General features: G+C 38.6%; 1 protein-coding gene across 1 annotated transcript in view; it reads right to left on the bottom strand.

The window, feature by feature from the left end:
• Nucleotides 1-21,888, bottom strand: part of LOC128911172 (VPS10 domain-containing receptor SorCS1-like) — a 303,650-nt gene that overhangs the window by 153,959 nt on the left and 127,803 nt on the right. The window contains exon 3 of the mRNA XM_054205538.1: nt 20,556-20,655. Coding sequence (XP_054061513.1) covers nt 20,556-20,655 — 100 coding nt within the window. The remainder of the gene's footprint in view (nt 1-20,555; nt 20,656-21,888) is intronic.

Below are 21,888 nucleotides of genomic sequence, written 5' to 3' on the forward strand. Positions count from 1 at the left end.
ATAAGTAAAGTCCCCCTCCCAAGAAGTACTTCTCATTTTGTTGTAGTTTCTTTGGTTGGTTGAGTTTGGGTTTTTTTACTGCAGGCCTCCAGACTATACTTAAAACTACTGTGCTGACCACTTGCTTTCATTAAAGTTGTCAAAACACCGTACAGGAACGATGCTGGCAATTTCTGTTCTCTCAGGCATTTTTTTATCTTGGCTAATTACATTTTCTCTGCTTACATTTCCCCTGCAGCTTCCTTCTTCCTTTCCTCACAAACGTGTTTGTAGTTTTGCTACATGCTGTTAAATAAGTCCAAATACATTCTGCCCTAGAAGAAGATATATTTCAGGTACAATGGAGAAAGGAAATGAAGACTTTTTTGTTCATTTTTATTTCACTGCTTCTTAGAAATGTTCATGATTAAAAAAAGGAAACCCTAATCTTCATCAGAAGGAAATTTCTGAAATCCTTCACTTTTTTTTTCTAGCTTTAGAAAAGCTTAAGCAGTCTGGTTATCATTGAACACATCTACACTGTATAAATTCCAAAATGTACACATTTCACAGACCTGGATTTGACATTCTCTCTTCCCATAGGATTATCTTTCCTAACAAATCCTTCAGATTCCTTCATCTTCTCTACTTTTAATTACTATTTCTATCCTGCATTGAAGTCATCTTTCCCAAAGACTGTGCCACAGTTGGAAAAGCAGTATTTTTCAACTTCCATGCCTTCCCTTTCTAAGAAAAAAAAAAACGCAAGTTCTCTAAAAATACTGATCAAATCTAATTTCACATACAGAGATTTAGATAATTAGTCTATAAAACACTTTGCATTGTTAGCTTATACCAGCTGAGACTGGCTACCAGGTGTTTTCAGATCTGCTTTCATGTGTCTGTGCGTGTTCTTTTTTGGGGGACACCACTGATCAAAAAAGAATTGACAGTGGAGTCTTTCAGAAACATCCAAGCTACAGGTTCTTTGAACAACTCTTTTCAATCTAAAACCTTCTTGTTATTAGGTTTAAATTCTTCTCAGTCCATATGTAAACAATATGGAAACAAATCCACAACGCAGCCCATCAAACACATCTACCCTCACAAACCCATGTTCTCACCCCACAGAGCGCTCCCTCACCCAGCTTCCTTGTCTAAACAGCAGCACAATTTGCTGTGTGCCAGCAGGGCTGGCTGTTCAATGCCAAAACCCTTTTAAATGCTTTTGCTACTTGGGGAAATTTTCAAAAACGTCAGTCAAACGACATAGCAGTGATGAACTATAGCTCAGTTCTTTACTTTTTTTTTTTTTTCCTTTGGCAAGGCTGGGAGAGAAGAGCAATTAGTCATTAAGAGTGAAAGAAGTCAAATGCACAAAAAACCCTGGGCTTTTTTTTTTTCTTTTCTTCTCTCTGTTCCCTGGATGACGCCAAGATTCCTCCCTTGCTTTCAAAGGAAAATACCCAAGACCACTGAGAAGGAAAACAGAACAGACACACAACTGGGTAAGTGAGGTCTGGAGGGCAGTGATCATCCATGTCTGGAAAACATGAGTCTTGAAGCTCTGTTTGCTCTTATGCCAAAGGGATGTTGGGTGTGCAGAAAAGGAAGGAATCATGAAGGAGAGGAGAATCTTATACGGGCTATTAGTCTAGCTAATGATATATCTTTAACACTTCACTTGATCAATTTAAACTAGGCTCATGATCTGGGAGTCTTCATACAGCTCTTATACTGAAAAGGAGTTTTAGGACCAAGGTGGTGGGATGGGCACTTTCCAAGAAGCATGGCTGAAAGAGAGGCTGGAAAGAGAAGAATAATATTTTGAAGAACATGAATAAAAGGCCTTTGCAGCTAATAACTGTGGATAGCACTTAAGAACACCTCCAACTCCCAGAGTGATGAGAACAGTCATTCTCCAGTCATTGTTTGGTGGTTCACATGAAATAGTTTGGGAAAGGGTCTGAATCTCTACTGTGCATGTGGCCGTCACAGCACAGACTGCACTTGGCAGTCAATGAACCCGTTGTTACCAACTTGAAGCAAAGAGCTAAATGGACAATGAAGATTGTGGCACCTTTCCCTGACAAAGTAGTCACAGGTGGCTACCAGCAAGTGACAAAAGGAAGTCAGAGATGGAAGCTGAGCTTGCTCTGTGATCACTGTACTGTTAAAACATCAAGTATTGCATTCCTGCAATCTTCCTACCTGCCTGCCCTCACAGGGCTGAGAGGAGCGGGTCTGGATATCCCTTCTGTGTTGGATTCTTCAGCAGTCTGTGAGGAATGGAGGCGGCTTCAGCCAGGGTGAACCTAACCTACCCCTGCACCCACCGTATTCTCACTTACTGGGTGACTCCTGGAAGCCTTTCACTCATTCGCTCCCCCGCAATGTGGTGGTGGCCAGGTCCACTGATTTTCCTGGACCCAGACACTACCAATGACCAGGCTGATGTACAAGAAGCACAGTCCAGAGAAGGAAGCAAGGCATGCTTCTGTGTAGTCATGCACAAGACTGTCAGCCTTGTTCAGAGAGATTCATTGCTTTGGGTTGCCAAAGCACCAAAGACAGCCAAAAAACCATGCCCACCTGCTAGTGACCAAGATCATTATAAACATTCACAAACTGAAGGGAAAAAGGGGCTCTTCCACATGTCCAAACAGGGGAAAAACTTATCTTTGCTGCTCTCCAAAAACCAGTGACATGGAACACTTTATCTGGATTGAAACACATTAAAAAGGAGACTTGCGCGTAAAGACTATTCACTAAGGGCACTTGCTGAGAGCTGGGTACCTGCCTTACCCTCTGTGCCTGTGAAAATCACTTCTCCCATTAGACGTTCATCACCATTAATGCCGTCTCTGATCACGACCACCCTGTCCCTGGAGAACCCCTGGGAAAGAACCTGTGTGGGATGAAAGTCTGACCCAGAAGGAAGAAACGTGGGCTAATTTCACTTTAGATTAAACTCAAGCTGGACCACAGCAGCCTTCAGTGTGAATGACTTGATGGATTACCGAGTAATATTTTATGACATTTAGGGATGGATTTTTCAAAAGGATGAGACATTTATTTTTTTTTCTGAGGTTTTGCATTTTAAGGAGAGAGCAGCCCTTCCGCTGCTCAGAATTTGAAAGCAGATAACCCAGAGAGATGCTGTTCAGAGGTTTGATTTTTATTTTTAATCTGTCCTCCACCCCAGCAAAAATAATGTTGTTTTCTCATTATCTTTCTGATGAATCTGCTTCACTTATTCACGTTCTCATAAAATATTAGTGCATCTAGCCTTGGAAATGTCTTTTTACTAAAAGACATGTTTTTCCCATCTCAAGTGGCATAGACTATATATCTCTCAGAAAGCAATAATGTACAAGAGTATATAGTATAATGTAGCACCTGTTCATATAATTCCAAACAGAACATACACATGCAGCTTTACTGTGGCTGTAATTCAGATATATTGAATAATATAACCTTCTTTATAGTGGGAACCTATTTTTTTATTATGCACATGAATTGACTATTAATAAAAATTGTTTGCACTTACACAGCATCTCAAACAAAGAAACTCTGAGAATTTCTTAGTGAAATACATTTCTGTTTTGCAGAGGTCAAGAGCTAGTACTTCCAGGCACACAGCATCAATACAGCTTTTTCAAAGTTATGCAGCAAGTTGGAAAGCAAGTAAAGAAATAACCCAGATTATTAAAAATTCTTACATTTCTTAAAGTCACCTCCTCACTGCTTTGGGGAGGTAAGACTCCTACAGATGGGAATATAGTTCAGTTAACTTAAATACTGACATCAGCTGAAATACAGTGACACCGGCTTTAGCCATTCCAAGATCCGGACAGGCTGCTGTAAACCTATATTGAAGTATATGCCCCTTTTGGTGGTAGCTGAAAGCCACCTTGGGCTGTGCCAGCCTATCATTGTAGGAGTCAACTACAGAGAGACATACTCCAAGCCAAAGCTTTATTCCTGTTGGAATCCTCCTCACCAGCCCACGGATGGTTTTGTGATGGAGGTGCCCTAGCCAGTTATAACTATATACAGATTTGGTTATACCTACAGTGTCTTCAGGGAGCTAAATAAAGAATCTAAACCTTGAGCCCTCCTGACTTAGCTCCATGAGGCTACATTGCTGAATATGCAAACTTGTCACACTGCATCTGTTGTCCAAAGAGTGACAAAAAAAAGCCAAACTCAGATCCTGCCTGGTTGCAAACACCATCAACATTCTTAAAGAGCCACTTCATGGTTGACTTTTCTGATCAACATCAACCATTCGGTGATGATCAATCGCATGCTCTTAGCTTAGACCATTCTCACTGAAAGCAAAGGAATCCTGAGGCCCAGACAAAGATTGGTTTGTTTTCTCCCCGAGTCTCCTTTTAGCACACACTCAGTGTGTTTCCAAATCTCACCCACAGAGTGGGCTTAGGTTCATTCCCAACAGACACCGATGCAGCAGCCATCCTTGCATAAAAACAGATGTATCCATCATGATTTTAGGGGCTCTAATATCACAGAAGCAGAGTGAGCAATGGACAGGCCGTGTGTCGGGAACACTCCCAGAAATGACCTAGCCACCTTAGAAATTTTTCACTTGCCTCTTTACTCTTGAGTCTGCTAGTGTTTTGCAGCATTTTCTTTTCCTTTTCTTTAATTCCTAGCCCTTGTTTACTACATCTGTAACTAGAGCCTTGATCTGAATGGCACGATCCTAATTACAGGGTCAAGTAAACAGGCAGGTTGACAGAGCTAAAGAAAAAAATACATACATACACCTTTTTTTACTTTGCTGGCTCTGGGTTTGTGGGTCTGTACTGTGACAAGCATAGTACACACTACTAGCCAGTTAGCATACACTGCTTGATCATTGTCACCACTAGGAGAGAAATAAATGTTTTTATAAACCTCCTTTTGCTGTTTATTTAGAGGATGTGAGCTGCAGAGATACAGCGGATAGGAAAGTACACCTACCCAGTGTAACTAGTGATCATTGCTACAGGCTTTACCTGTATGCCAAATTCACCTGTGATCATTTTAATTTCCTGTCCAAATTCTGCTGGTAAGGGTGACCCTTCCAACTCCATTTTGTTGTCAAAGGAAAATGTTTATTGCAGTACATGACCTATATAACAGACAGCAAAAGGATCAGGGTTATCCATCAGCTTAGATGTGTGATGTCAGTGAGTTAATAGCATATATCCGCAACTCATGGTAACGTTAAAACTGAAGAGGGTCTTTTTCATTACCTAGAACTGGAATTAATAGCTCATTGGGATATACAAGGCAATTCATATGTTTCAGAGTTACTTTCCAGGCTGCCTGCAAAATCAGGAAAATGGTATATACACTCCTAAGACATTTAAAAATCCTTTAATGCAAGTATCTGCCTTAGTATGGCATGAACTCAGGTGCCAAGTCCAAACCTCTAGTACCTGTTATTAATGCAGGCAATGACACCTCCTGTCAGTTTGCAGTGTAAAGACAGGGCGGGAGATTTCTCAGAGGCAGTTGTTTCCAGAGAGCTGCTACGCACTGGCTTTCCCTCGCTCTCAGAGCAGTACCTTGGTATCAGAGTAAATGATGTGGAAGTTAAGCCAAAACCCAAACTCAGAGTAACACAGATAGAAAGGCTTACAGAAGGTGAAAACACTGCTTCGGTAACAAAAATGTGATTACAAGCTTCAGGCCAATGTCAAACATGCTTCGGATACCAATAACCTTGGGTCAGGTGCTACTCAACGCCATAAAGCCTATGACATTGGAACTAGATGCTCTTTAAGGTCCCTTCCAACCCTAACAATTCTATGATTCTATGACATATTTTGTTCTATTATTGTTCATTAGAAAGAGGCTCTTGGACCTTTTTTTTTTTTTTCCCCCCCTTCACCATCATCTTCAATGGTTCTCTTCAGCTATGGAAGAAACTTTCAGCAAGTGAAAAGGCTGAGGCAAGTTCTACCTCTTAGCCTTCTCAGGAAAGCCTGAATACAGGAAAGCCTCAATACTTCAGTTTCTCTTTATGTTGGCTATAATGAATCAAGATTGTTGTTATCCCCCCATATAAAAAAAAATTAATAATTAACTGGTGTTGCTTTGGATTTGTAATATTAAAGCACATAATGGCACAGATGATAAACTGTCTCTTTATCACACAAACCTAGTTGCCTCCCACTGGCTTCAGATGACAGAAAGTTTACATTCATCCCTCTGGGGTTTCCTCCTAAGTCATAATCTTTTACTTACCTCTTCTGATGGCCAGGAAAAAAAAAAAAAAAGAAATAGGCAGGGTATTTAGTTTATCCCTAGGGAAATTTCAAACCCTTCTGTAAAATATATTTTATTTTTCGATACTTTTTATTTTCCTCATGATATATGAAATAGTATCTAGCAGGGCTTGACAAATCTATTCCTGCAGTTAATTCAGCCCCGAGTTCAGAGAGTTTTATTTTTCCAGGTTTATTAGACATAAAAATCAATCTTGAGCCCGATTCACATCTAAAACAACCTTCTGGAACTGGTAAAAGCAAACAAGAAAACAGAAAGAGCATTAAAAGTCTAGAAAGGTATAAAGCACTGTCAGTATTTCCAGTTATTGGTAGCCTTGTTCTAGGGAAGATGTGGAAAAGTGGTTCTCTGAATCTGCAGAGAGATGGAAACCTTAAGATAAAAGGTACACGTGAAACCAAAATGCACAAGCAACACTTTCCTAGGACCTGGGATCCTCCTTGGATCAGAGAAGAAAGGTTTATCTCTTGTTCCTTCTCAACAGCAAAGCTACTCAGTGGCTGCTCACAGGCTCAGTTCATTTAAATCCCATGGAATAGTGTGAAAAAAGGACAGTTTCAAGTCACTGTGAGGAAGGAAATTTAATGTTTCATTAAATTCCACTAAAGGAAGAATATGAGCCCAGGAAGAGCACTGTTCATAATCTGTTATTCAAGGTGTCACACGGAGTTTTGTAGGTGAAACAAAACTTAATTCTTAGTCTTACTTTGCACATTCCTAGAACCACCTGTGACTTATCTAAGACAACAAGTGTAAAGTTATTTGGTGCCAGCTGGAAACTGAAGGTCTCGATGCTTATTTGACTTGGACACAAGGGTATGGAAACCATTCTGCACAAAAATGTCAAAATAAGGCCCACTAGATTACTAGAATATTAAAAGACTAGAGAAAAACAAATGAATAAGCAACAAAACCAGGCTGCTTTATACCAAAAACAGGAAACAAAAGGAACCAGAAGCTGCTCTATAGCTATCAGACAAAGAGCTATTGGCAGGTGTTATACTGACTTATACACAACACGGCCATTTCCTAAGCAAGTAAAATTCTCTTGTAATTAGATGTGTACAAACTGATAAACACTAGATTTCTCAGAATTTTTTGTCATCATAATGATTTAGAATCCTCTGGCCAACTTACCATGTCTGGTTTATACCCAACCATCTATACCATAAGCCTGTACACTATGCTGGTCTTAAAACTGAGTGACCTTCTGTAATAAATATCAAGATAACATAACTTTTTTTCCTGAAGAAATGTTGAGGGTTTCTCAATAGGTTGAAGATACAAAGTCTTCATACAACCTCAAAGATCTCAAACAAGAAGAGATGACAAAAAGCAGACACCTGAATGCATCTTTCAAAATCCTGATTTTTCACAAAAAAATCATATTCTGATAGATGCGATATCTGAATAGGTCTCCAGACAGACATCTTCAATACAGGAAAAACCCTCCATACTCGATCAGCAGTTACTTCTACCTTCATAAATTCCAACTAAAAGAGGAATCATAAGTTGGTGGAAAGAGTTAATAAGCACAAAAGTCTAATTTTACAGCAAGAATTTTAACTGCAATATGCAGCTTTGCTACTAGTAATGCAGTACTAACAATCTGTGTTTCTAGCACTTTGCAACACAAGAAAGGACAAGCCTTGAGGCTCAAGACACTTGACAGGTACACTGCTCTCCACCTTTCTCCCCTCAAGTTTGAGAGCACAGTAATTAGGTACTAGCAAGGCCCACAGCATGTTTGTCCTTCAGTTGCTGGCAAATCTCTGCTGTAGAATAACTGGAGCACATTAGCTGAAGGAAGAAAACAAAAAGAGGAAGCAAGCCATACCATCATGGGAAACATATCTATTCTTTCACTTTGATTTTTCACGTACTCCTGATGACAAGTGAGAGAGAGATTAATTTAAAAGCTTCATTAAAATCATATTGTTTTCCCCAAAGTATATACATGTGTTTTGGAATTTTCACTCTTGCTGTCTTTAGCAAAGTTTCAGTAATAAAGAAAAGGACATGAAAACCCAACAAATTCTACCTGGCAAAGAGCCAGAGCTCCAATTACAGCAAGCACTATGGGAATAAAAGTAATAGATTTTAATTGGTGCCCAAGGGGAAAGGTCAGTCTCCTTGGAACAATGGAAGTCTTTGGTGGTAATTGACTGAACACTCCTGTGAGAGCTCGTAAATGTCAGTAACACACTTGAAATGTTAGCAAAAGGAAAGGTTTGGTATCCTGGAACATATGGAAGGAGTTTTGCTGGGAGAGGTATTATAAAAAGAGAATGGTGAAATACTTTAACAAGGGACATGACTTGGAAGATAGCTCTCAGCTCCAAGGTTCAAAATGCCAGACACATTTCAAAAAGTGTGGGAGAAATTTATTTATTTTCAAGATGAAAAAGGAATATTGCAGTGCATGCTGGTGTTAGACACACACAGGAGTCTGGGGCAGCAGATGATTTGTGAACTTTTCCCACTGCTACATTGGATGACTGACTTAAGCTTTCTTTATCCCTCCGCAATGGCCTAGTGCTACTGTTCTTCCAAGCAGGCTTTGAATGATGTTTCCTTCTGTCCTTTCTGCTCTTTTTTTGTGGTGAAAAGATTTAGTTTGTTTTTTAGCAATATAAATGAAAGGTACAAACTTACATGAATGTGATGTAGTTTGGGATTCCCTGCCAGAATGGAATGGTATAAAAAAAGATCAGATCTTCCAGAATTACATGAATTAGGAGAAAAGATGATTTTTTGGCTAGGATTTCAACCAAAATCCTGTGTTCAGTTTCTGTCATTGCAGTTGATTATTTTCTGACCTTAGCAAAACAGACATTTGATCTCATTCATAAACTATGACTGACAATATTTCTTCTCAAGTACCTATCAACACAAAATCCATAAATGACGAAGGGTCTCAAGATGTAGGCAGAGAAACTGTTACACTTTCTTCCCCAGTTAATACTGTCAGGCTGCCTCTGGTTCATCTGCACTTATTCTTTACTTTCTGGGAGCTGAAGAACATCGCATTAGGGAGGGCATATGAACACGTTTGCACTTCTTCCCTAAGTGCCAAAAACTAAGCACAGACTGCTGTCCTTCAGGTTTGCTATGCTACCACATTCATTATTTACCATAAATAATAGAAATAAACAGGAGTCGAGCTGTGCACCAGAACCTAAAGGAACAGACGCCATTCCAACATGGAGAAAAAAGTCTCTACTTTCTAAGTTCTTAACCTATAAGTAGGACAGAAGAAGCCTGGGCTTGATGCAGAAGGATGAGTCACAATAATATAATATTAAGGTTCTCAGTCCTGCATAATGTCCAGGAACAGCTGTAAACCCATTGCCATGCCTATTATGAAGGAACTACTTCTAGTGGATTGTCTTCACCAGAAAGCTACATCCAGAGTAGATGACGTGCTCAAGAGTAGAGTCCACAGAAAGCATTGAACCGAGCAGACAAAGAGCCCAACATCCACACCACATGCTCAAGGCTAAATCCTTCCATGCTTTAGAACTTATTCTGGATGAAAAAACCAAACCAAACCAAACAACAACAAATCAAACCAAACAACAACAAAATCATGTTCAACTTTGTGCAATTTGCTGTGCAAAGGAGCTCTAAAACAGAGAAAGGTGATAACTTTTAATCTTGTCTGCTGAAGACACACCTCCTAATTTTGGAGCAAGAGTAGTCACTAAAAAATGAGGCAGCTTCTGTTGTTAACTGTGCAGTGTCATGGAGAATATATCTCATATTGCTTTCTATCTGTATCTTTGGTCTGTCTGTGTGGAAAAAAAAAGTATTGATACAAGCACATAAGCATCTCATCGTTCAGCAGGAGAGACAAAACCCCGAGAAATGCCTGCACATAGGGAATTTGGGATGCAAGGGTCAGATCACAATTTATTCTCATGTTTCTTTGTGCATGTTCCTGAAGATTGTCCTCCCAAGGGACAAGTGTCTAAAGTTCTTGCTACATTTAATTGCTCACCTATCGTAAATTACTTAAACTTCTAGTATCATTCTCCCCGCTTTTTTCCATTGCCATTTGTTGTCTGCTGAATTCCCTTCTAATTGATGGAGGAATTGATGAAGGAATCAATTATATAACACTGGAGACTGTGAAGAGGTTTTATGTGTACACAGAGGCACACAGAGACCTAAATACATGCATGCAGATACTGTATCGAAACTGTTAAGGGCAGACTTTTAACAATGAAAGAATTAGCAAAGTGATTAAGAATGTAATTTAACTATCATTATTAAGTTCTATTGTTTTCAGTAGGATTTAACTTGGTAAATCTCTTAAGAATTTAAAAGCACAATTTTTTCAAAACAAAATTATTTTAGATTTTCACCCCCAAAACTTTGTCAATTTAGCATTAATCTCTTCAAGACAGAAAAGACTTGGATGACCCCAGCATGAAAACCACCCAAACCAAAAAAACAAAACTGGTTTGAATAGGAATAAGTGCTTTCAACCAATATGAATTTTTTCTTTCTGTAAATAGCAAAATACATTATTTGTAATGTTCTATATACAATAGAACACTTCATAAATTTGATTCTTTCTTGTCAAATAATGTGTTAATTTCAACATTTCTTATCTTTGAAAATATTCCACCACCTACAGTTTTTTAATTGCACTGACAGTCTATGAAAAAGCAAGAAAATGACTATTTGCTCCCAAATTTACGGAAATAGTTGGCCACACTCAAAATTTACCATGAAGTATTTCTCTCAAATCCTCACATGTCCTTCTTAGCAAACACACACAAAAATACTATGAAGGTACCGATGTGCCCTGAACAGTCACCACGGTCTGATTACCCTCCCCTACCAATGAAAATATGCTTGGGAAACAGTGGTTGAGGGCTTGATGCATTGCATCAGAAAACATAGCAAGAACTCCTTCAATAGTTCTTTATGAACATAATTTGGTCTACTGAGTTAATGTCAATCTCCCTACACCGTCCTCAGCACTGTCTCCAATTACTGCCATTATCACTGCTACACTTCAACAGCTTTCTCTCCTTTGCTGTCACTTATCCCTAAAAAAATGCTATCTATAAAGAACCACTAACCACAATTCAGTACTTCTGAATACAGTAGAAGAGACTCCTCCACAGGAAAACTGTGTTTGTGCAAATTTGGGGGAGATCTGTACGCATCTGAAAGCCAAGTCATGGTAAAATGAAGGACAATTCTGTATGTTCCTACCTCAGTCTCTCTATGCCATTATTCTCCAAATTGTAGTAGGCATTGTATTTTCCTTGCTCCCCAAGTCATATGTCCTTCCTAAATGTTTTAATTTTTTTTTTTTTTTTTGTTGCTACTAAAGAGATGGAGAGATAGGAATCAAATGACTCAAGAGACAAAAATATGGATGACAGTGCCTTATTTTCAATAATTTTTGACCCTTGAATTCTGTTTTGTGTTTCCTTCTGGCTCTGGGAAATCTCTCTCTGTCCTTGCAACGAGAAACCTAAGCCTTTGACTTAGCGGCACTAAAAGGAAAAACTTCTTTACAGTTTTTGCAATATTTTTTTCCATACCAGACACTGAATTATTGCCATTTTCTCCAAGAAGCTTGGCTGCTTCTGCAATGACCCTTTATTCTTAATATGATACATAAGTCATCCCTTGTTGGTCTCTAATTCTCATGCTATCTGCATACAAGTCAAATTCCACATTTTCTTAGCAGTAGACAACTTTGTAATTACATCCATAAATCTTTGCCATCACTCTCCTCTCTCTGCATTTACCAGCATTTATCAATCAGAAGTTTCATAATCAAGAATATTTTTCTTGTTTATTTTCTTAACTTTCTTCTCCTTGTACTCCAAGTACAGCTAGACAGAAGGTATAACACTCAAGTATCCTGTCATTTAGTCATTCATTTCTTCATAATAACGTATCTAGACTACAGAAGGAGTGAGCAATTGCAATCTGCTGGTAAACATGCCCTACAGATTACACTATCTGCTAATTAATGGATACTACATATGACTTTGTTGCAGGCCTGGCAAGGGAATGTAAGTTTAGAGCTCCTGTGGTCAATATTCATACATTTGTAATTTTTTTACATTATCAGTTCCAATCCCCAACAAACCAGCCATCATATGGTTATGGTGTAGTATCATGCTATTTTTCTCTTTAAGGCCAACTTCTGAAGTCATATAGTAACAAGACAATTTCGACATTTCATGATCAAAGAACTATGTTCCTACCACAGCAGAGCAGTGAAACGATATAAAAGTGGAGATTTAGGTATGTATCTTTAATGGCTCAAAACCCAGGAGGTAAATGAAAACAACCCTGCTGTACATATTTTTAGTCCAACTTTATGGGACATTGAACAAGCCGATTTTGAACTGCTTGGGGCTAGTTTTTCGTAGGAAAAAATATAAAATCAATATTATGACAACGGGCTTTTTTCCTGGTTTAAACAGGCTGTCTTATGGAAATGGATGGAGCTACAAGTTTGACAGTAAGACAGGTTTGCTCTGTAGTTAGACACATTCTTGCACTACCATTAATTCCTGCTGCCCGTATTTGGGCTGCAACTAACAACATGTCATTCCTCTGCTCTCTAAGCTGCTGGCATATATCCTCCCTTGCCAAAGGGATATCATCTGTTCCAGAATATTCAGTAAATCGCTGAGGAATTAAAAAGGGATAAAAGAATTGAAGGACGTTCAACAAGAGATTATCTTGCTTAAATTTTAACTGTCCAGTTTGTAGAAAATGGGGGTTGGAGTCAGAATGGAAAGAACACCTTTGAAACCCTTAACCTGGGTGAATCTTAGCTCTAAAGCTGAATTCCGTGGCTCATACTTCCCTATCATTAGCTTCAACACTCAGTGTGCCCTTGGAGACTTCTGTGAGATACAACAGCTTACTATAGCACTACTTTGAGTGGGAAAATGTCAAAACTGCCACTATTTTTGATAGGCTTACAAGAGCAGCAGTGGAATAAATGGGCTTTGATTTCACTTCATATCCAAGATGAGATATGGATGTAGAATAATGGCAAGGGCTTTGCGTGTAATGGCTATTGTGAGAGCTGTCATATACTATAGCCATGAATCAGGAAGTTTGGTAGTGAATGCTGCCAGACACTTCAAAAGTCAAAATATTCACTTTGAAAGATGAGACTCTGCCTTCACTTGTTAACATGGACCAAATGCTTGTTAATTATTGGTTTCCTATGAACTCAGTATTAAAGACTAACAACACAGCACCAGCTCTTCAGTCACTGCCACTTTACAGGTCTTCATTGGCTCCAGTGAAACCGGACTGCAGCCATGTTAGAACATATCCAAAACATGAGGAACAATATACCGTTCTAAACTAATTAAAAAAAAAAAATTTGCCTTATTCTTGTTTTCATATGGGGTGGGGGTGGGCAGAAAAGACAGTCTTCAGAAATGGAAATCAAGTCTATACTTGATTATCTGGTGCATAGGTAGTAGCATTAGTCTTGAATCTAAAGATATTACAAGCAGAAGTGAAAATTGTAATATATGTATATCCTAAGGTTATAAGAATTTCTAGTCACCACCAATAGTGGCTTAGAATAGCAGTAGACTTACTCCATCACTATTGCTGAACTGCAGAAAATGAAAAATTTCTTAATTCAAGGGGTGAGAAATCCCTTTTCCTGTGAATAGTGAAATTTTTACATGTGTATAGTGTTATCAAAAGTCCATTGATCCACCCCTACAGTCTAAGATAATAATTCTGACCTTTATATGTTCAGGATTTCAACTCTTTTCAACTTTTTCACTCTTTCAAGAAGTGAAATCTTAAGCCAAAACTACCGAATGAAACAGATGTAGATCACTATATTTACAGAAAAGATACAGGTGAAGAACCCCTGTTTTCTCCCACTGGAAGACCCTTGGAGAAAAGGCATGTGTAGTGGTATTTACCCCAAACTGCCTACCAGATTAGCAAAAATAGACGATGAATCCCACCCCACATTCTCTTGACTCTGTCTCTCCAAAATATTCTCTCTGAAGTAAAAGATGAGGCTATGAAGAATCATCACCTGTGGTCATAGCGTAGGAGATACTTAAAGCAAATCTGGGGGCTTCTTCATATACCTTCCTATGCTATACGGAGTTTGATCCAAAGAGAAGTTTTCATTTGATGAAATTTATGTTTTGATCTACACAACACTTCAGTACAAGGCAGATCCTCCCTTTCAAAAGGTAAGAAAATACTTTCATTAAACATCTTCTTGAAATCTCCTGGGCACTACATCATTTAAAAAAAAAAACCCAACCACCATTCTCTTCTGTGAGACAATGCCTTTTTGGTCTCTTATGACTGTCTCTTTGAAGGCGGCACTCACAGCCTGCAGCTAACAAGGACCTTTCCTTCCAAATGAAAAGAGAAGAGCAACATAATAACTGATTTTATCTCTGCAAGAGTGGAGTGCAATAGCACTTTGGGCTACTGGCATGACTGATCGACCGCAGACCTTGGATCTCCCACTGTGCCTAATTTGCTAAGGATGCCATCCCTTGACAGCCACAGGATCTGGTTAAGTCTACAGCGAGGAGTGCTTAGAGCTCTGCTGAGCTCTAACCTCTCCAACATAAACTGATAGTCTTCACACTAAGAGTTATAGAAGCCTACAAGGAAGACACCACTAGAAATGACTGGGTTTTCTTGAGTAAAAAAAATCAAGACCTGCCATCACATCAGACTTCTGAAAGCTTCCACAGTAAGAACAGGTCAGAGAGAGGATTTTTAGAAGCGTTCCCAATCTGATTTCAGCAACTGAAGGTAGCAGCTTCTAGAGAAACAGCAATGTGAGGTGGAACTGTTCGTTTCTACAGTCATTTTCCCCAACACTCAGGAGGGCAGGTGCAAAGGCCAGTGTAGAGCACGCAATTCTGTCTTATCCTTTAGACAACCAGGCAGTTTACATTCCAAAACCAGAACTTCCCTCAAGCAAATGAACTCTTCTAATACCACAGGATACAAAGTAGCACTCAATCATTACCATTTCGGCTAATAAGGGTAAATCTGTCTTGATTGATACAAATGTTTGCCAACTCTTCTCTCCACCAATTTCCACACAACGCTAGAAAGAAGAGAAGGCTGGGCCACCATTCCTTTCATTTAAAACTCATTAATAGCAGTGAATTTGAGGTAGTTAGGGATCTAGCCAGCACTGAAACCCATGCAATTTTATTTACAGTAAATATCCGTTATCTTGGAGCTACACACACAACAGGACAGTGCTTAACACACTGTTATAAAGGTGCTAATCACAACCACTAAATATAAAGTAAGAGGAAGGCATCTGTAATCCATTCATCTTTAGAGAGAAAGAAAAGAGGACACTGTACTGCAGAGCAATTAAAATGTGAACAGTTGGAGGAATAAAGAGAAAATTCAAGGCAGGCCTGCAGAAAGGAAGGGGGAGAGAAAACAAAACAAAACCAAAAAAATACTAACACAAAAATTCAAACCCACAGGAAATACCTGATTGACTAGTCCTATTAATAGCATAAAAGTTGCTGGCAGATACTATCACCCAGCATTTTATTAATTAACTGGAGCTACGCAGGTACAAGGGGTTTGAGAGTACAAAGAACCAGTGGGCTGCACAAACTGTCTCTTTGCAAAGAACACAGTGTGCCTTGTACAAGGATACAGCGTCTAAATTAGCCAGCAGCACCTTCTGCGTCAAAGAAAACCTCAAGTTAAACCAATTGTAGAATCCCCACCATCACTCATTCGCTTTTTATTTGCATAGGTCTATGATTTTCTACGCAATACTTAAAAGTAACCTATCTGAAAGGCTTTTATAAAGAAAGGCCATAAAACTTAGAGCATGTGAGTTTCTAGGAAAGTGAATGACAAACTTCAGCAAAAATAGATTTTCAAGATATCAACTTGGATTTCTATTTTAGTTTCATTTTTAATCCACCAGTGCATTATTCCCAAACACTATTTCTTCATGTAGAAGCATTTAAATCAGTTTATCTCCCCTGACAAAAGGCTCTATGCACCTAACAAATAAACCAATGTTGATATACCAAAGCCTAGGACTTTATTGCACGTTGGGGATTCTCTCTTCTAGAGACTTGTTGACAAATACTCAAACAGGCTCTGTGTCTTTGGCAAGATCCATGTGTTACAATTTCCGCCCCCGCCCCGGTCTGTGTCATCAGTCATACAACCAGGTAGTACAGTAATTCAGTGAAAGGAGAGAACACTGAAAAACAGGGTTTCCACCTCTCTTATTGCTAAGGCTTATGCATCGCTATGTCACCATTTTCTGTAATTTCCTTAAGAAAATACTGTAATTCAGAAAAATACCAAGTAACAGTAATAGGTCATGAATTTAAATTGTAAATAACAGTTGAATTTGCTCTCATTTTTATTTTCAAAGCACTCTTTTGTAATACAATATTGCCTGCAATGGCAGGTTAAAGGATTTAATTTTGTTCAATAAAGATACAAGAATTGGAAGTTGGAAGCTTTTAGAAAGAAATTGGCATTCAGACTGTGGGAGACTGTGCAAATCCTATGTATTTATGGATACACTTTTTTTTTCCTAGATGGAGAAGAGCAAATAAATTATAACAAACAATTTATTCAACACATGTTGCTGCTTGTTCTTTTCCAGAATGTGAAAATCATCAGAAATTCATGAACAAATCTATTAATTATTTGAATAAATCCAATTACATGCATTCTACAGTTCATTGTTCCAACTGCTCTGCTTTGCAAGGAACAGACAAGGTTACGTACAGCATACACTTGTTTTTTTCATTATAAGGCATCAGTCTTGAGTCAGCAAATTTCAACATTTACCTTCTGTTTCAGTAGGACTATTCCTAAATGTTAAGCATGTGCTAAAAGGATTATTTTCTTTTCGTAAGAAGGCAGCTTCAGTAAGTTAAGTACATGCTGGCCCCACTAATGAATCACTGGTTTAGCAATAGCTTCAAGATAAAAAAAAAAAGCACTGTTTCTTTTCTACTACTGAAGAAGCCTTTTCTCTCTGCTGAGGAATGCCTTGCAGAACAAAGACCATCGAAGGCTGCAGGTGCAGTCGGAAAAACCACTTACCTCATCTAACAAAAATTTAGGGAACACACGCTGTCAGCATTTGCCCAGTATTAACTGCAGCAGTGTATAAACCCTTCACAGGAACAGTACAAGTGTCATAAAATTAATGGATTTTAGAGTAGTTGAGTCCTTTAAAAAAAAAAAAAAAAAAAAGTCTGTAGCTACCCACCCAGCCCACATTAGTGAAACAAGATGCAACTTTCAGAGTGACCAGAGTTTCTCGTAATGTTATCAGAATTTTAGGGGGGAAGTTACTAGCAGGTCTCAGGATCCCCAGGTTTTTGCTGAAAATGTTCTTGGTGGCAAAATTTGTAAATATATTTCCTTCTGCTTTCCATTCCATAGTAGGTATGATAAAGACTCTGAGTTTTAGTCTTTTTGCTTTCACTGCAAAAGTATTTTCAGTGTGGAAGTACAATATAGACCAACGCTCTCTTCCCCATGCCCTCTTAATCATGGGGGGACTAGCTACATGCTTAAAGTTAAACATTTATTGTAGGAACGGCCTGATATTCTACAGAAATAGACAGTGTAAGGAGGGTCTCCAAAAGTTCTCCCTGCAGGCCTAATTCTGGTCCTGATGAAATAAGTTTGGGAAAATTAAATCTTAGACCTTTACATAGGTCCTTCATCCCAGGTGTTGCAGCTTTCCTCTGGCACTGTCCCATATTGATTATAGGCCAACTTTAGTGCAGTCTTCTGCCAGAACAGGCAGTTCCACACTTCCACCTGAAAGCTTTTTCCTTTCATCTATTTGGTTTTTAAGCTGGAAAGGGATTAGTTTTCAGACAGATTAGTCCTCGATCCAGCTCACCAGATGGCTACACAAACAAGGGTGGCAGTGCACGGGAGGGAGTGGGAAGGTGCAGACAGAGGTGGTGAAGGATTTTCAGAGGCAGTCTGCACTTAAGTTGGCTTAGCATACTTGCAAAACCTTAATTTCTTTTTAGGTTTCTCTGCACCACAATAGCTAAGGGATCATGCAGATTTTGCCCAGCTAAACTCCTTCTTAGTTCTACGGAACAAACAAATATCAGGCATGCCTATATATAAACCCTCCACACCACAGTTTTTGTGCCAGGAGACCAACGCTTCAAACCTCAAAACTGAAGGACATTTGAGTGATTTGATAATTTCATTCTTTAGCTTCTAGTGTAGAGCTTCATATCTTCTTCAGTGGCAGCTGCAATGAGATGACATCTCTCCACTAATTTGAGACCATTTAATCCCAGTCCTGACTTTCATCAGGAGACTTGAACCCATACTTGTTGTTCGTTTCAATTAAGATCATTTATCTCTTCACCCCTACACCTTTTTTCTAGTCTTGTATAATCATACCAATGTAGGTAGGTATGAGGAATCAATCAGATGGCATTACAAAGGTAAGCAGTAGTCAACTTCTTTTTTTCTGAGGGTCTTTCAGCAAAACCTAAATTCATCAGAACAGGTAAGGACTGGAATTCCACAGCTACAGTCCATTAATCAGAATACCACTAAGAAAGCACTTGATAGCTGTCTTGTTAGGACCACATGAGGCAGCTGGCTGTACCAAGGAAGTGGAATGCATGGTCCCAAAAGTCCACTCTAGTTTTATCTTCCAGTATTTGCAAACACTGTTTTACCAGGGGAAGGAAAAAAGTCCTTGGGCATCAGTCAAATATTCCTTGGTTATGAACAAAACACTATTCACAGGCTCAGGTAGGGGAGTAGAGAGTGGGATCAAGTATACCCTGTCACGTGTCTACACCTCAGCCGGTGGTATGGACTTCCACTTACAATCAATTGGAGAAAAGTACGTGACATTAGGACATGATTTGTATCATTCTAGGGTCAATTTCTTAACAGGTCAAATGACTCATGCCTAGAAGTGCCTGTTTCTTTTGAACAAAGAGTTAAACGTGAACTAGAAGAGAAATAAAGTTAAGCATTGTTGTCTCTGGTGTCTCTGCTGTCTCTGACAGCTCCCTCTTCCTTTCACAGTGTGTCTTAAAAAATACACAAATGATTCAGTATAATGAAGACAGCACCATAGTGGCCCTCAGCTGCCCAAATATACACAGCCTCCTTCAGACATGAGTCTTCACTAGCGTTTTCTGCTGACGCAATTGAGCTTTGCCTGGAATAACTCGAATTATCCACTAAGACAGAAAGCAAGGAGAGAAAACTACTCTAGCCACATTTATATTCCCTCTGGTAGAGGAAAAAGCTGGAGCTGGGCCTTCCACTGTGTGTGCAGTGTAGCATCACAGCTAATAAATCAAGAAGACAATGGTGTCACCACTGCCATTTATTTAATCACATTTTGATTTTATTGTCACTTTTTTTTTTCTAGACCAACATATGAGGAAATCTGAAATTAAATTGCTAGTAATTTCAGAATGATTTAAACTACTTTTTAGTTTCCTCACCAAAACACCAGTAGTAATAATAATTGCCTATTACCAAAATATAAGTTAAACCCTTTTTTAAACAGCATGTGAAGGAGAGTCTTTAAACATGATATTGTTTACTAGCATATCTATATGCTAGCATATGTGAGACTACAAGTCCTCCTCATCATTATGAACTGTGCTTCATCACTTCCTATTGCATACCTCCAAATTACAAAAATTTTGTCAAGAACGTATCTCAAAGGCAGCATCAGATTCCTTTTTTTAATATATCAGTGTTATAAATTCTTAGTAAATTGTTAGTCAGTAGGGTACTTAAAATGTTCTGGGCTTTGAAAGGCATTTTCTCTGTAGGAATTTGTCAAATCCTGTTCAGTTCACTATTGGGAGCACTTAAAAGACAAATAATGTTACATACAATCTGGCCACTGTAGAAGATTTTCTACTGTTTTAATGAGTCTCTCCCACTTTCAGACAACAAAAATGATCATCATCCAGAAGGTAAGCAAACAATTACATGCAAGATACCTATTATACCTATCCATTTAATAGCCATCTTTTGCTAACGTATATTCCCTAAAGTACACTGTTAGGTAGTATAGGTGGTACAAGCTGGCTTGTGTTTTGGTAAAGCTACAGATTTTTTCAAGGGGAGAGAAACAGAAAGAGACAGTTTATGGCCATTTAAATAGAACAGATATTGAAGAAATTGGGAGAGATCACCAGGACAGAAATTCCATCATAAGGTCAAAATGAGCCAACCACATTATCACCTACCTTACGTTTGTTTGTTGGACAAACATACAAGTAGCTCAAAATAGTCTTCAGGCCAACTTTATCATTTAGTTTCTCATATGTTGTCCCATAATCTGTTGACCTACAATTCAAAGAGAGATTTCATAAGTACAAACACTTAATCACAAAACCACAGTCGCTTGGCGGCTTTTCAGTGTAAGTCATGCTTTACATAGCCGAATGGCTCTCTAGAGCTTTTTGAATGATTCATGTAGTATATAATGATACTTAATTATATACACACAGCATCATGTGAGTGCTTATAATTTGCATTTAAATTAGATTAGGAAAAATTAAACCAGCACCTTCCTAAAGCATTTTAAAATAAATATGTACAATAAGAAATGATAAATTCTGCATATAAAAGGTGATAATGATTGTCAGAAATGCCAAATAGCAGACAGCAAGAGACTAAAGTTATCAATTCATTGTATACTTCAAGCTTAGACTAATTTTGTTAAGTCTTTTCTTGGCATATTCCAAAGTAGCTGCTCCAGATGATTGTTCAGTGAAATTGAAGTTTGGTTTTCTGCAAAAAACAGTGATATCCTTTTGAAAACCTAAATACGTGATCATTACACCTACAATTTATATGTTTTTTTTCACATGGATGAGCAGAGAGTATGGACACATGTGCTTTATTCTTGCTTTAGGAGCCACCTATAGGTGAGGAGGAAATAATACATTTGTGATTTGAGGGTTGTCCATAGGGACACTAACTACATGTCTTGGGGAAGAACAAAACAAGTGAATAAACAAGACTGTGCAGAGTTCCTGTTACTCTACTCTAAGCATGTTACTAGAACCAAGATCATTTATTGGCAGAGGTTTTGTTCATTATGCAGCTCATGGTTGCCTGAGTTATGTTCTAATATCCAGGGGATTTCGATAATCAGTCCAAACCAGTACAGCTGGTGTCCACAAATTGCAGAAAAGTGGCATATATCTGGGTAACAGACACATTAAAAAGTATAACATATTCTTGCAGATGATAAATTTGCATCTTGTGTTTAAAATGTACAAATGGATTCATACAGAACTTCACTTGCAAGCAGTAACATGAATTTTTGCTTCTGCTAATCACTCCAAAACCAGTCACAAAATTACAGAATGGTAGGAAAGGACTTTTGGAGATCATCTAGTCCAATCCCCCTGCCAAAGCAGGTTCACCTAGAGCATGTTGCACAGGATCACATCCAGGCAGGTTTTGAATATCTCCAGAGAAAGAGACTCCACCACCTCTCTGGGCAGCCTGTTCCAGTGCTCTGCTGCCCTCAAAGTCCAGAATTTTGTCCTCATGTTCAGATAGAACTTT

The sequence above is a fragment of the Rissa tridactyla genome, chromosome 6 (assembly GCF_028500815.1).
Source record: "Rissa tridactyla isolate bRisTri1 chromosome 6, bRisTri1.patW.cur.20221130, whole genome shotgun sequence".
Classification (NCBI taxonomy): Eukaryota; Metazoa; Chordata; class Aves; order Charadriiformes; family Laridae; genus Rissa; species Rissa tridactyla.